The following is a 12667-nucleotide window of genomic DNA, read 5'->3' as shown; positions in this document are numbered from 1 at the left end:
AGGGTCTCAGGGTCCACAGGCCTCTCTGGGGTTTTTCAGGGAAAGCTGGCTGTCACCAGAAAGACAAGGGAAGAGTCTTGGGATTCAGCACACACTGACCGCAGCCTACGGCAGAGGTCAGCCTGTGTTTTTCCGGGAGTGGATCAGCTGCCAGTCCTCAGCCAGGAAGGATGAGGTGTCATTGCACTTGCTACTCTGTGTCCATCCAGCTAGGCTGCCTTTTCTCTGTCTGCGTTCTCTTGGCTTGCTGGGTGGATGCCTCCCCCATCCTCTGGGCAGGCGGCATTGCCCAAAAGGAATTGCCCATGGCTCTTGCTGTGCCCTCTAAATCAGGGAGTTGGAGAGAAGCCATGCACTAGCCCTCAGAGAACCCATGTGCTCATAAACTCATGTCTTCTGGAGGCTGAGAAATGAAAGGGGTTCAAAGCTGGTTTTCCTGGCTGCTCCTTTTCATCAAAGAGACCTAAGGACGTGTCCTGTCGGCATATTCTGAGCTTTCTCCCAGAGGGTCCCAGAGCTTACTTCTGGGAATTGTCAGGGCTTCCTGCCTTCTGCTCATTTGATTGTTCTGGAAAATCTGGGCTGCAGCCTCCTCCTTCCACAATTCTCCCGGTGGTCAGCCCAGCCTCCGGCTCCTGCTGGAGCCTCCTTTATTCATTCCTTCCATACCTATGTGCCAGGCACGTTGGTGCGCTGGGGAAAAAGGCAAGCCAAAGGGGCACTGTTCTGGCCTCAGGGGCCTTCAAGGTGGTTCTGTAACAGTGTATGACGCATCAGACATGTTTGCAGTAAACCAACTGCCTTGCAATTACTTGTCGCTTAAGGGAGACCTGGGGCAAATACTTTTGTAATTTAAATAATTTGCTTTTGATATAAATAGGTGTCTGGGACATTTATTTGTGTCCTTTGTGTTCATCTAGACTTTCTTTCCAGGCTTTATTAACCCGGGACCTGCCTGGATGCAAGCTACTCTGAAACTCTCTAGAGCAGCGGTCGTAGTGAAGCCAAGGATTGGTGGGAACTGTCTCCCAGAGACAGCATCTGTCTCTTTAGACTGTGGGGACTTCCTTTCACAAAGATTATCGGCACCTATTGTAGGACAGACAGTTGTGCTGGGTGTTAGACTTCCAGAGATTTCTCTAGGCAGACACTTCCCAAAGTTTGACCCAGGGAACAGTAGTTCCACAGGGAAGTATTAAGCAGGAATTACGGAGGAAGAAGTAAGTCCCTACCCAGGTGCTGGTTTCTTTCTGTGGCAGGTGAGGTCCTGCTGAGGGTGAATCCTCAGGAGGGACTGGAGCCTGGTGTGTCCCAAATTTCTTTTTCAAGGAGAGTTTATCTGTGTGTTTTAAATCACAGTAAATGTAACAGACCAGTGCCCTTTTGAGCATGCTCTGGGCCGTTCCATCAATGACACCCAGTCTGTGCTCCCAGAAATGGGTCTGGATTTCTACATGGGCTGCTAAGGGCAGCTGTCCTGACAGAGGGCGAGTGGCAAGGGGTTTGTGGTCAAGCTGCACACTGTGTTGACTACTCAGCTACAGCTTAAAACAGCAAAACGATCCCAAGGTGTTTTTAGATGTCAGAGTTCCAGGTCAAATTTATTCTCATAATTGCTTTTATTCAGAAGGAGGGGGATGCTAACACTCACCTCCCTGGTGCCAGCCTTCACCAGAGCTGCGCTATCTTCAGGAGGTTGTGTGCCGGGGCCACCTTGGACAGAGTCCCTCTCTGGCCTTGTTTTGTCTCTCTGAGGGCCTGGATGCAAGTGGTGTCAGTGGACTGTTCTGCGGCAGCCTTGGGCTCTGTGGTGCCCCCTCACACCCCACCTTAGTGTCAGCCTGAGCGTGTCCTTTTGTCTGGTATATTTATTGTGGCTTCTGTAAAAGTTTCATTTGAACCAAGTGTTTCTGAGGCTAAAATATTTGGAAACCACAGGAAACGCAGGCCCCCTTGCTCTCTAGGGCCTTACTGTGCCTGTTTCAGTTTAGAGACTGGGTGCCTGATGCCTGCGTAGACATCCTTGGGGGAGAAGGGTGTCACTGGCAAATGGTCCCCAGAGGGCTCTGCAAGGAACATGACCTGAGGGATGATACTTGGCCACTGTTCTTCACTTCTATTTTTAGGTACAAGTGACTAGTGACTGGGGGCCCCACGTGGGGAAGGACCTGCTGATTCACCCCAGAGCAGACTAAACACCTTTGAGGCATCAGCAAAGTAGGGGAACCAAAATTTTGTTTTTAATTTGCAGAAGCACCAAATTTTTTCATCATGGCAAAATCAGAACTTTGTTGAATGGCCTCACGTTTCCTTCTGTTTTGGTCTAGCTTCTTATTGTGAATTGGATGTGTATGTGATGGGTGGGACCATCTGCTTCTCAGTGCTTTGGACCTCTAAAGCCCTTACTCTGCCCTGGTATCCCTGAGGCCCCCTCTTAGAGTCCAGTTATCAGGTCGTTACCTAAAGGATCCCTTTTCTTCTAACCTTTAGTTTCAGCTACACGAACTCTGCCTGCCCTGGGCAGATTCTTAACATATTTGCCCATCAACAGCCTCTCAGAGAGGAATGTTAAATGCTGCAGTGATGTCAAAGGGGCCCCCAAGGGGAAGGGCCTGGGCCAAGCCCAGCCTGTCACTCATGGCCACAGCAGAGTGGGAGATAAGCAAAGGCAACGGCTCGGAGAGAGTCTGGTCTTCTGGGCGCCCTGAACAACCCAGGTGAGCCTTAGCTAGAGAACAATGAACTTCCAGACACTGCTGCCCAAGTGAAAGCAAGAGGTCTGCAGCTCTTCTGATTCCTCACCCTTGGCAATCTTCATCAGGATGTCAGGAGCCCCCAAGGAGAGTTTGCCGGGGTTGCCAGGGCTGGGCAAGGCCTGCTTAACCACCATGGACCAAAAGCTTAACGTGCTGGATGAGAAGGTTGACAAACTCTTAAATTTCCAAGAAGACGTCATGGAGAAACTGCAATGTGTGTACCGAGGCATGGGCCACCTGGAGCAAGGCCTGCACCGGCTGGAAGCCTCCTGTACTCTGGGCCCAGCTGGGGCCGACCGCACTCCCCCCGCTGACATGCAGGCTGGGTGGCCGGAGGTCCTGGAACTGGTGAGGGCCGGGCGGCAGGATGTCGCCCAGCAGGGCGCCAGGCTAGAAGCCCTCTTCCGGATGGTGGTGGCTGTGGACAAGGCCATAGCTTTGTTGGGGGCCGTGCTCCAGAACTCGAAGGTGGTGGATTTTATCATGCAAGGGAGTGTCCCCTGGAGGAAGGGAAGTCTGGCCGACGGCCCTGCGGAGGTTGGTTCCTGCTGCCCTGCCCCGGTGCCCTTCTGGCTGGAAGGGAGGCTCGGGTCCCTGGTGGGGAGACCAGACAGGAAGCTAGTCCTAGGAGAGCTGGAGGGCTGTTGTCCCCTCTTGTGCCTCCTGCGTGACCTGTTGATGGGAACATGGAGAGATGGAAACTTAAAGACCATAGGTGGGTTTCCAGACAGGCCAGGACAGGTGGATTTCCCCCAGGGAAAGGGAGAGGCAGTGCCTCTGTGGGGCCCTGGGCTGTGCAGGGAACCTAGAAGTGGGGGACAAATGAGCCATTAGGGAGAGGAGTGCAGTTACACTTCTTTGACATCCCAGGAACTTCTTTTCTCCTTACACCTGGGGTGGGAGAGAAGTGGGGAGTGCTCAGTTTACCCCGACAGAGCCCCCTTCAGAAACCCAAACCTCCCTCCCTTCCTGTCCCCAGCCTTGTGCTCTGTCCCAGAGTGGGCGGAGTGTGCAGCTGCCTGTGGGGACATGAGTGTTGACAGTGACCCACGGGGGACACAGGCGGGAGCCGGAGCCTGGGGGTGGAGTGTGGCATTTCTGGGAGCGGCTGTTCCCAAGGGTTGCATAATCAGACCCACTGGCTAATGGAAGCTTGGCTGGTGTGTGTGTGTGTGTGTGTGTGTGTGTGTGTGTGTGTGTAGAGGCAACACTGGGAACAGCAGGGTAAGCCACCTAGCAACACTCACATGGCCTGGAGCCACCCTTTCAGATCTCTGCAGCTTCCCCCCAGCTTGAAGTCTGTGCTTAAACTCTGTCAGCGACTGAGGCTTTCAGAGGCAAGGCTGCAGGAGTTTGCCTTCCCTCCCCCTCCCCAGCCAGGCCAGAACTCGCTCTGCAGATCCCTTCGCTCCCTGCCCAGCTGCTTCTCCAGAGCTGGCTCCTCCCACCCCAGCTCCCTGCTTTCTGCACCTCCCCTGAAAGTCAGGCCTGCAGGGGAGATGTGACCTTCTGCTCTTGACAATGATAACCAACCTCAGCTTTAAAACAGAAAATAAATCTAATTTATGCTCATGGTAAGAAAACATTCTCCCTCCTACTGCATCCCCCCAGTCCGCGGGACAGCCCTCCTCCCCAGACAATCATAGGAACCAGTCTCCTGTGAAACCTTCCAGATAGAGTCTGTTTATCTACAAGCACATTGGTATACACACCACCCTCTTTGTTTTGTTTTGTTTTAACTCAAATATTACTCACATTGTACTGGCCTGGATTTTTTCTAACTTAATATATTTGGGGCATTGTTTCATATTTATAGCTAGAAAGCTTCCTCGTTCTTGTTAAATTGCAGAGAGCTCTCTTTTTGAGGATGTGTCTTAATTTGCTAATCAGTCCCATATCATTGTTTGTTTATATTGTTTCTCATTTTTAGCTATTATGGATAATGATGCAGTGACTAACCATGGAAGTGTGAGTTTATCTATATGACACACTCCTAGAAGTGGCAGTGCTAAGCCAAAGGGTAAATTTATACAATAAATGAAGCCAAACCAACCTTCAAAGGAGTTATTCTAATTCAATAATGTATGGGAATGCTTCTTGCCCCATTTTTGCTAACAAAGCATATTATCCAGTTTCTGACTCTTTGCCTGTCTGGCGGATGAAAACATCTTATTATGCATGTGTTTTTTAAAAAACATTTTAGTATAAAAAATGTCAAACATTTATAAAAATAGAGATTAGTACAATGAACCCTGTGAGCCCATAACTGGAGGCTGATGTTTCCCACCCACTTCCCTCTTTCCAGATTATTATTATTTTTTTTACGGTACGTGGGCCTCTCACTGTTGTGGCCTCTCCCGTTGCAGAGCACAGGCTCCGGACGCACAGGCTCAGCAGCCATGGTTCACGGGCCCAGCCGCTCCGCGGCATGTGGGATCTTCCCAGACCGGGGCACGAACCCACGTCCCCTGCAGCGGCAGGCGGACTCTCAACCACTGCGCCACCAGGGAAGCCCTTTCCAGATTATTTTGAGGAAAATCTGAGATAATGGATTATTTCTTCCATAAGCATTTCAGCACATATATCTAAACCATAAGGGCTCTTTTAAAAAACATTATCATGATCTAAAATGTGAATGGTAACTTGATATTACCAGTCAGCATTCAAATGTCCCTGATCGGCTTATGCCTTATTTATTTATTTTTATCATTTGTTTATTTGAGTTAAAATCCGAATAAGGCAATTGGTTATATGCCTCTTAAAGCTAACTTTTTAAAAAAAATTAAAAAAAAAACTTTTTATTATGAAAAATTTCAAACATAACCAAAAGTAGACAGAATGATATATCTCATTGTAGTTTTAATTTGCTCATGCCCTTTTCCCTCTATTTCTTTTTTTTGCCTTTTTCTTGATTTGTAAGAATTCTTCATATATTAGTGAAATCAGCTGTCATACGTGTTGCAGATATTTAGGCATCTCTGGATAGGGTGAAGTCATGGAACTTTCTGTTTTCTGAGTTCTTGCCATGGTTCCTGCCTGTGATTGACCTGGCACGTGACTGATCTCTCTTCTGGTCTTTGTGTTTACTACACATCCCAGTAACTATGTTACTAGATCTAGTACTAGATCTAGAACTAAGGGCTAGATCTAGTCTCCCAGGCAGGCTGTCAGCTCCTTGCTGACTGTGAGGCCTCTGCTTCCCTCTGTGTGCGGGCAGGGCTGGCCATTAGACAGCTGTGACCGAGCCCCAGCTACTTAACACACTGTCCATGCTGAAAGCAGCGCACCGTGGAGACTTTCTGGAGATCCTCTTTGTATTTCCTAGGAGAGTAGGGGCATAGCAATTTGTGGAATTGAATTCAGCCTTAGCAGTGGCTGCCAGGACTTCAGGAAGCTTCTCCTCAGGTCTGGAGTGCCCAGTGGCACTTCGTTTGGTTGTAACAACGAATCAGATTATTACTGGAAGCCACGTGCTCTCTCATGGACAGGGTCAGGCTCAGCCAGGATGCGCAGAATCAGTCAACCTGCTCAGAAGGCATCGGTCCTCCAGATGCCTAGGCATTTGGGGTCTATCCTTTTTCTTCTGGATGCATCGGACAAGGCAGGAACCAAAAGTTTGAGCCTTGAAGTCAAAACCCAGCTCTGCATGTGTGTGTGTTTGTATGTGTGTGTGTGTGTGTGTGTGTGTGTGCACGCGCGCGCACGCACGCCTCTCTCCACCAAAGACAAAGGGAGGGAGAAGACAGTCTGAGCCCCACAAGGTCTACGAAAGGACAGTCTGTTCAAGTCTTTCTCTACTGGTGGGTGAAACAGGAGGCAGCGTGATAATGCTTTCAGTTCCCCCAACTACGGGGGTGGCAGGGCAGAGTCTGTAGAAAGAGACCAAAGGAGAGGTCTCTGCAGAGCAGGGCATCCGGGTCACATTGATGATGCTGGTGATAATCATGATGACAGCAGCTAGCACTTATTTATTACGTGTTTCCATGTGTTATGTTGTTACCATTAAGAGGGCAAAGCTTACTGTCCTGGAATCCCAAAGACATGAGCAGAAAACAGGACTGAGAGAAGGGGGCACAGCATAGGAAAAACAGTGGAACCAACCTGGAACCAAGCAGAACCCTATGTGCCACCCCCCAACCCCACTCCAGTACAAAGGCCCCTCCACGTCCCCTGCCTCTTGTTTGTGGAAAAGCTGAAGTCTCCCAGGCCTCCCCAAGCCACAAAAGAGCAGGCCAAAGCAGCTAATGATTAGGACAACAGAGTCACAGACTCAGTGTCTGATGCACATTCCTGAGTTGTTTTACAGATACTGTAACTGCCACCAGAGGGAAAAAGCTAACTACATGATGACCAGACTGCAGCCATGACTTAAGCTCCATCTTGAGCAGCACTGAATCTATGGCTAGCAAAATTTCAAGAACTGGCCTCAAGAGAATGGGATACTATTGCTCATAATAATCTATATCTTTGTGGGCATCAACATAATTGTAGCTTCTTCTGCCCGTATATGTAAATGGGCAACTACACTTGACAGCAAAGAGATGCTACAGACCCATGCTGACATCTTCCACTCTAAGAATACGGCGCCCTACGTCAGCACGAAGTAGTTACAGAAGATGGACCTTTGTCCATAATCCCATAGAAATGGAATGATGTTCTGACAAGTGGGGATTTGTAAGCAGCTTTTGGCAGGAAAGAGCTCTTTGCAGGAGGCCCCTTTTGTCTTGTCACTAACCTTAAACCAGGCACCCCCATGCTCTACTCATCTCTGGCCCAAGCGCAACTTTCAAGTCTTTTGATCACACAATACCTTGCCTAACAAGTCAGTTCTTTCTGTAGATCAAAGAAGTAGAAATGAAGAATAAGTAACTAACAGAAGACCAGATCTCTTCCCTAGCTTCCCCTTCAGTAAGCTCACAAACTGTGTGAACAAACTGTGAACAAGATAGCATCAACAAGCCTGCACGACAAGCCTGCATACACTGGGGGATGGCGACAACTCTGATTAACTGAGATTACTTCACTCTTTCCCTTTAAAAACTTTCATGGCTGAGCAGATTCTTTGGAGGCGGTTTTTGGGGGACGTTGAGTCCACCCTCTCCCCAGATTGCCAGTATTCTGATTAAAAGCAACTTTCCTTTCTACCAACATTTGCCTCTCTCAAGTATTGCATTTTGAGGAAAAAGCAGCTGGACCTGATTTGGTAGCAAATGTAACCTCCATCCTTAGTGTCAGGGAGACATGCAAGAGAGGTGAGCACTATGGTGGGAATTGCTCCAGCTGATTTTTGCCACATGGGCCTGGAATTCCCAGATCTTCCGATTTTCTTTTTCAAGAGAAGCTGGGAACCTAGAATTTTTTCTAATCAGTTTTATTAAGGTATAATTTACATACAATAAACTGCACATACACACACTAAGTATGCACAATTTAAGAATACAGTTGAACAAATGTATACACCCTAATAACCACCACCACAATCAAAATGTAGAACAATTTATAACCCCCAAATGGAACTTAGAATTTTGATGTAAAAATCTCCTAGATTTAAAATGATGGTAACAAATTTAAAATCTTTAAATTCTATGCAAGCTAAAAAAAATGCGAGCTCTTTTTGGACTCTGGCCTCCTAGTTGGGGCCTCTGTGGCCAAGGCAGGAGAAAGGGCCTTCAGTCTCTGGCCTGAGACCAGACCCACTTCTGTGACAAGTGCCAGGAGGAATCTTAGGGGCCATATCAGTCAAAGGCTCAGAAATACCAGGGGGGCCCAGCAAGGGTCAGGCCACCTAGAAATATTTGCATTTGGAAATGCTGAGTGCTCTGGACGATTTCAGGGGCACGAGCATATGCACTGGACTGGTGTGGACCATTCAGTTCAGGAAGACCTGCTGAGAGCCTCACAGGGTGGGCTCTGAGTGTCCTTACATGATCTGCTCTGTCTCAGACAACACAAAATCATCCGAGCTATTGAGCACTTACCATGTGCTGGGAGCACTTCTCAGGAAATTCCACAAATTAACTCCCCCAATCCTCCCGCTAGCTCTACGAGTAGATAATATTATTCTTCCCATTTTACAGATGAGGAAAGTGAGATGCAGAGAAGTTAAGGATCTTGGCCAAGTGGTGAAGGTGGGGTTTAAACCCAGCAAGTCTGGTTCAAGGGTCCTGTACTGCAAAGAGGCAACCTTGGGATCCACCCACCTAGCTCCCAAGCAGACATTATTAATTGATAGTGGCACTCTCCCCCTGCAAGCATAGATTTATCTGACCTTAGTATCCAACTCAAGCCAACACTGTAAAAGCCATGACCTATTGATCTAAATTGACACCTTAAATTTATTTTCCATGCCTTGTCTAGTATTTTCAGGTCTGGTCTGTTTAGATCACCCTGTCGGGGGCTAGGTCTGCCCCTTACCTGCACTATGGTGACCCATTAGAAAGGACTTGGTGACCTTGGGAAAGCTTCAGCATCCTTATCTCTAAAATGACAATAGTAATATGTACCCTCTAGTATTACTCTGAGACTAAGAAATAACCTAAGTTCTTCTATTTCAAGCACAAGGTAGGTGCTCAACAAATGTTTGTGGCCTGAACGATGATGTTGATGATGATGCTAGTTTTTATGGTTATTCTTTTAGAACAAAGAGCGAGTGGAAGAGAAAGGAGCAAAACCAAAGCACGCACTGAGCACCAGAGGCGTGCAAGCCGAGCTCAAGGGGCCTTGGGAAGGTGAGTGGGGCCCCGTTGGCTTTATCCCACCTGCACACCTAATTTCAGAATAAAAATACCACTGCCACCACCACCAATATGATTACTGAAAAACTGCTGAAACTTATTTTTCTTCCTCTTTTTTTTTTGCAGTTCTTTTTGTCCTTTATGCTTATTCCATTCTGTATTGCTCTTTATTTCACTTTGCTTTAAATTTTTATGGATCGCTTTTTTTAAGCACTTGGTCAACTTTAAAGTTTTTTAAGCTAATTTTCTTTTATAATCTTGCATAATAGTTACATGGTTCCAAAGTCGAATTGACAAAACAAGGTATATTAAGAGAAGTCTAGCTTCTATGCATGTTCCCTGCATCCTATTTTCTCCCCTGCATATGTAACTATGTAAAAAAGAATTTGTCTTGTCTTTCCTTTGAAGTCCAGTCTCTTTAGACCACATTATAAGTGGTTATACACACACATATGAGCGCTCATATACACACACATGTGCAAGCTCACATACACACAGCCTTCCTTCTTAGACAAACAGAAGCATACCACACACTTCTCCTCCTTGCTTTTCTCCACCGTATATCCTGAGATCACTCCATAGCCGCATATGGAGATATTTATTTCTCCTTTTTTATGCCTGGGTGGCCCTGGTTTAGTCAATCAACTCCCTCCTGATGGTCACTTGCATTATCTCCAGTCTGTCTATTATAAACATGGTGCACTGAATGGCCTTCTACATATTTTTCAGGATAACTTTGGGATAGGTTCTTCTAAATAGGAGAGCATTTTTATCCTGCTTATTTTCCTATAGAGAGCCAGAAGGTGGAGCTGCCAGAGGGGACAGTGGAGAGGTTGCCCCCCATCAGTGCTTCGGGGATAGGAGCTGACCTCCTTACCCAGGCAGAAGCCTCACCAGGGCAGGGAGACGGAGTTCCTGGCCCAGCCCAGGTACGCCCAGAGGTGGAAGCCAAAGCTCCTGTAATATCCAGCGAGAATCCCAGGACGGGCCTGGAATTGTCTGTGGTGTCTGAAAGGGTCAGTGAGGCTCCCACCAGCCAGGAAGCTGCATCGGGTGCAGGACGAGGAACATCATCCAGTAGACCTGACCCTCAGCCCTCGGAGGAGGGCATGAGGCTGACTCCAGCGCTGCCAGCCCAGGCCAAGTCAGCTCACGGTGGTGGAGAAACACCTCCAAGGTAAGGGATGTGCCTCCAAGCTGGGCAAGGGAAGGCATTAACTGCAGCTCCTGGGCTGGAGCCTGCTAAGGGGCCAGCTGCTCCTGTATGAGTGTCCACTGTGTGTGCAGCTCTGGCTAGCCTCGAGACGAGAAGACAGGAGAAGGCCAAGGCCCTGCTTTCAGAAGCTTAGAGCACTGGTTCTTACCTGGTACCCATTAGAATTACTGGAAGGAATTTTTTAGATACGAATGCCCAGAGGTTCTGATTTATTCAGTCTGGAGTGATGCTCAAACATCGTTTTTTTGTTTATTTGTTTGTTTTTAAAGCTCCCCAGGTGAGTCCCATGTGGAACAAGACTGAGAGCAATAGTAGTAGCTATAATAATACTTAAAAGTGTTCACTGAACACATCCCAGGTGCCAGTCGTTGGCTGAGCATTTCACAGACATCATCTCGTTTTATTCTCACAACCTCCCCAGGAGGCAAGTGTGGTTGGTGTCCCCAGTTTACTCATGATGAAACAGGGTCAGGTTGCCCAGGGCCACACAGCTTGGGATTCATAGAGCTGGAATCTGAATCCAGGTGTTTGTTTGTTTATTACAGAAGTATAGTTGATCTACAATATTATATTAGTTTCAGATATACAGCATAGGGATCAGAAGTTTTATAGTTTATACTCCACTAAAAGTTATTATAAGATAATGACTATAATTCCCTGGGTTATACAATATATCCTTGTTGTTGATCTAGTTTATACATGGTAGGTGTACCCTAATGAGCAACTCCCTGCTTCACTCTCCCCGCTGGTAACCAGTAGTTTGTTCTCTGTATCTGAGTCTGTTTCTGTTTTGCTATATACCTTCATTTGTATTATTTTTTAGATTTCACATATAAGTGATATCATACAGTAATTCTTTCTCTGTCTGACTTATTTCACTAAGCATAATATGCTCTAGTTGTTTCCACGTTGCTGCAAATGGCAGAATTTCATTCTTTTTTATGGCTGAATAATATTCCATTATCTGTATATACCATGTCTTCTTTATCCATTCATCTGTTGATGGACACTTGGGTTGCTTCCATATCTTGGCTATTGTAAATAGTGCTGCTATGAACATTGGGGAACATGTATCTTTTTAAATAAATGATTTTGTTTTTTTTCTGGATATATACCCAAGATTGGAATTACTGAGTCATATGGTAGTTCTGTTTTTAGTTTTTTGAGGCACCTCAGTACTGTTTTTCATAGTCACTGCACCAATTTACATTCCCACCAACAGTGTACAAAGGTTCCTTTTTCTCCGCATCCTTGCCAACATTTGTTATTTGTAGTCTTTTTTTTTTTTTTTTTTTTTGGCTGTGTTGGGTCTTCGTTGCTGCATGCAGGCTTTCTCTAGTTGTGGCAAGCGAGGGCTACTCTTTGTTGCAGTGTGCGGGCTTCTCATTGTGGTGGCTTCTCTTGTTGTGGAGCATGGGCGCTAGGCTTGCAGGCTTCAGTAGTTGCAGCATGGGGGCTCAATAGTTGTGGCATGTGGGCCCTAGAGCGTGTGGGCATCAGTAGTTGCGGCTCATGGGCTCAGTAGTTGTGGCTCGTGGGCTCTAGAGTACAGGCTTAGTAGCTGTGGTGCACAGGCTTAGTTGCTCCGCAGCATGTGGGATCTTCCTGGACCAGGGATCGAACCCGTGTCCCTGGCATTGGCAGGTGGATTCTTAACCACTGTGCCACTGGGGAAGTCCCTATTTGTAGTCTTTTTGATGATAGCTGTTCTGACAGGTGTGAGGTGATATCTTGTTGTTTTGATTTGCATTTCTCTAATAATTAGCAATGTTGAGCATCTTTTCATGTGCTTTTTGGCCATCTGTATGTGTTCTTTGGAGAAATGTCTATTCAGGTCTTCTGCCCATTTTTTCATTGGCTTGTTTGTTGTTTTCATATTGAACTATATGGGCTGTTTATATATTTTGGATATTAGCCCCTTGTTGGTCATGTCATCTGCAAATATTTTCTCCTGTTCAGTA

General features: G+C 46.9%; 1 protein-coding gene across 2 annotated transcripts in view; it reads left to right on the top strand.

Moving 5' to 3' along the window:
* The window catches only part of MYLK3 (myosin light chain kinase 3), a 57712-nt gene that overhangs the window by 10264 nt on the left and 34781 nt on the right, over window positions 1-12667 (top strand). The window contains exons 1-3 of one of the 2 annotated variants that reach the window (XM_059999057.1): window positions 2823-3293; window positions 9394-9484; window positions 10283-10667. In XM_059999057.1, coding sequence (XP_059855040.1) covers window positions 2823-3293; window positions 9394-9484; window positions 10283-10667 — 947 coding nt within the window. Of the gene's footprint in view, window positions 1-2822; window positions 3294-9393; window positions 9485-10282; window positions 10668-12667 lie in introns of those variants that run through there. The other variant, XM_059999058.1, reaches the window with a different exon arrangement.

The sequence above is a fragment of the Delphinus delphis genome, chromosome 20, assembly GCF_949987515.2.
Source record: "Delphinus delphis chromosome 20, mDelDel1.2, whole genome shotgun sequence".
Taxonomy (NCBI): domain Eukaryota; kingdom Metazoa; phylum Chordata; class Mammalia; order Artiodactyla; family Delphinidae; genus Delphinus; species Delphinus delphis.
The sequence above is the reverse complement of the archived record's forward strand: the minus strand, read 5'-3'. Positions and strand labels throughout refer to the sequence as shown.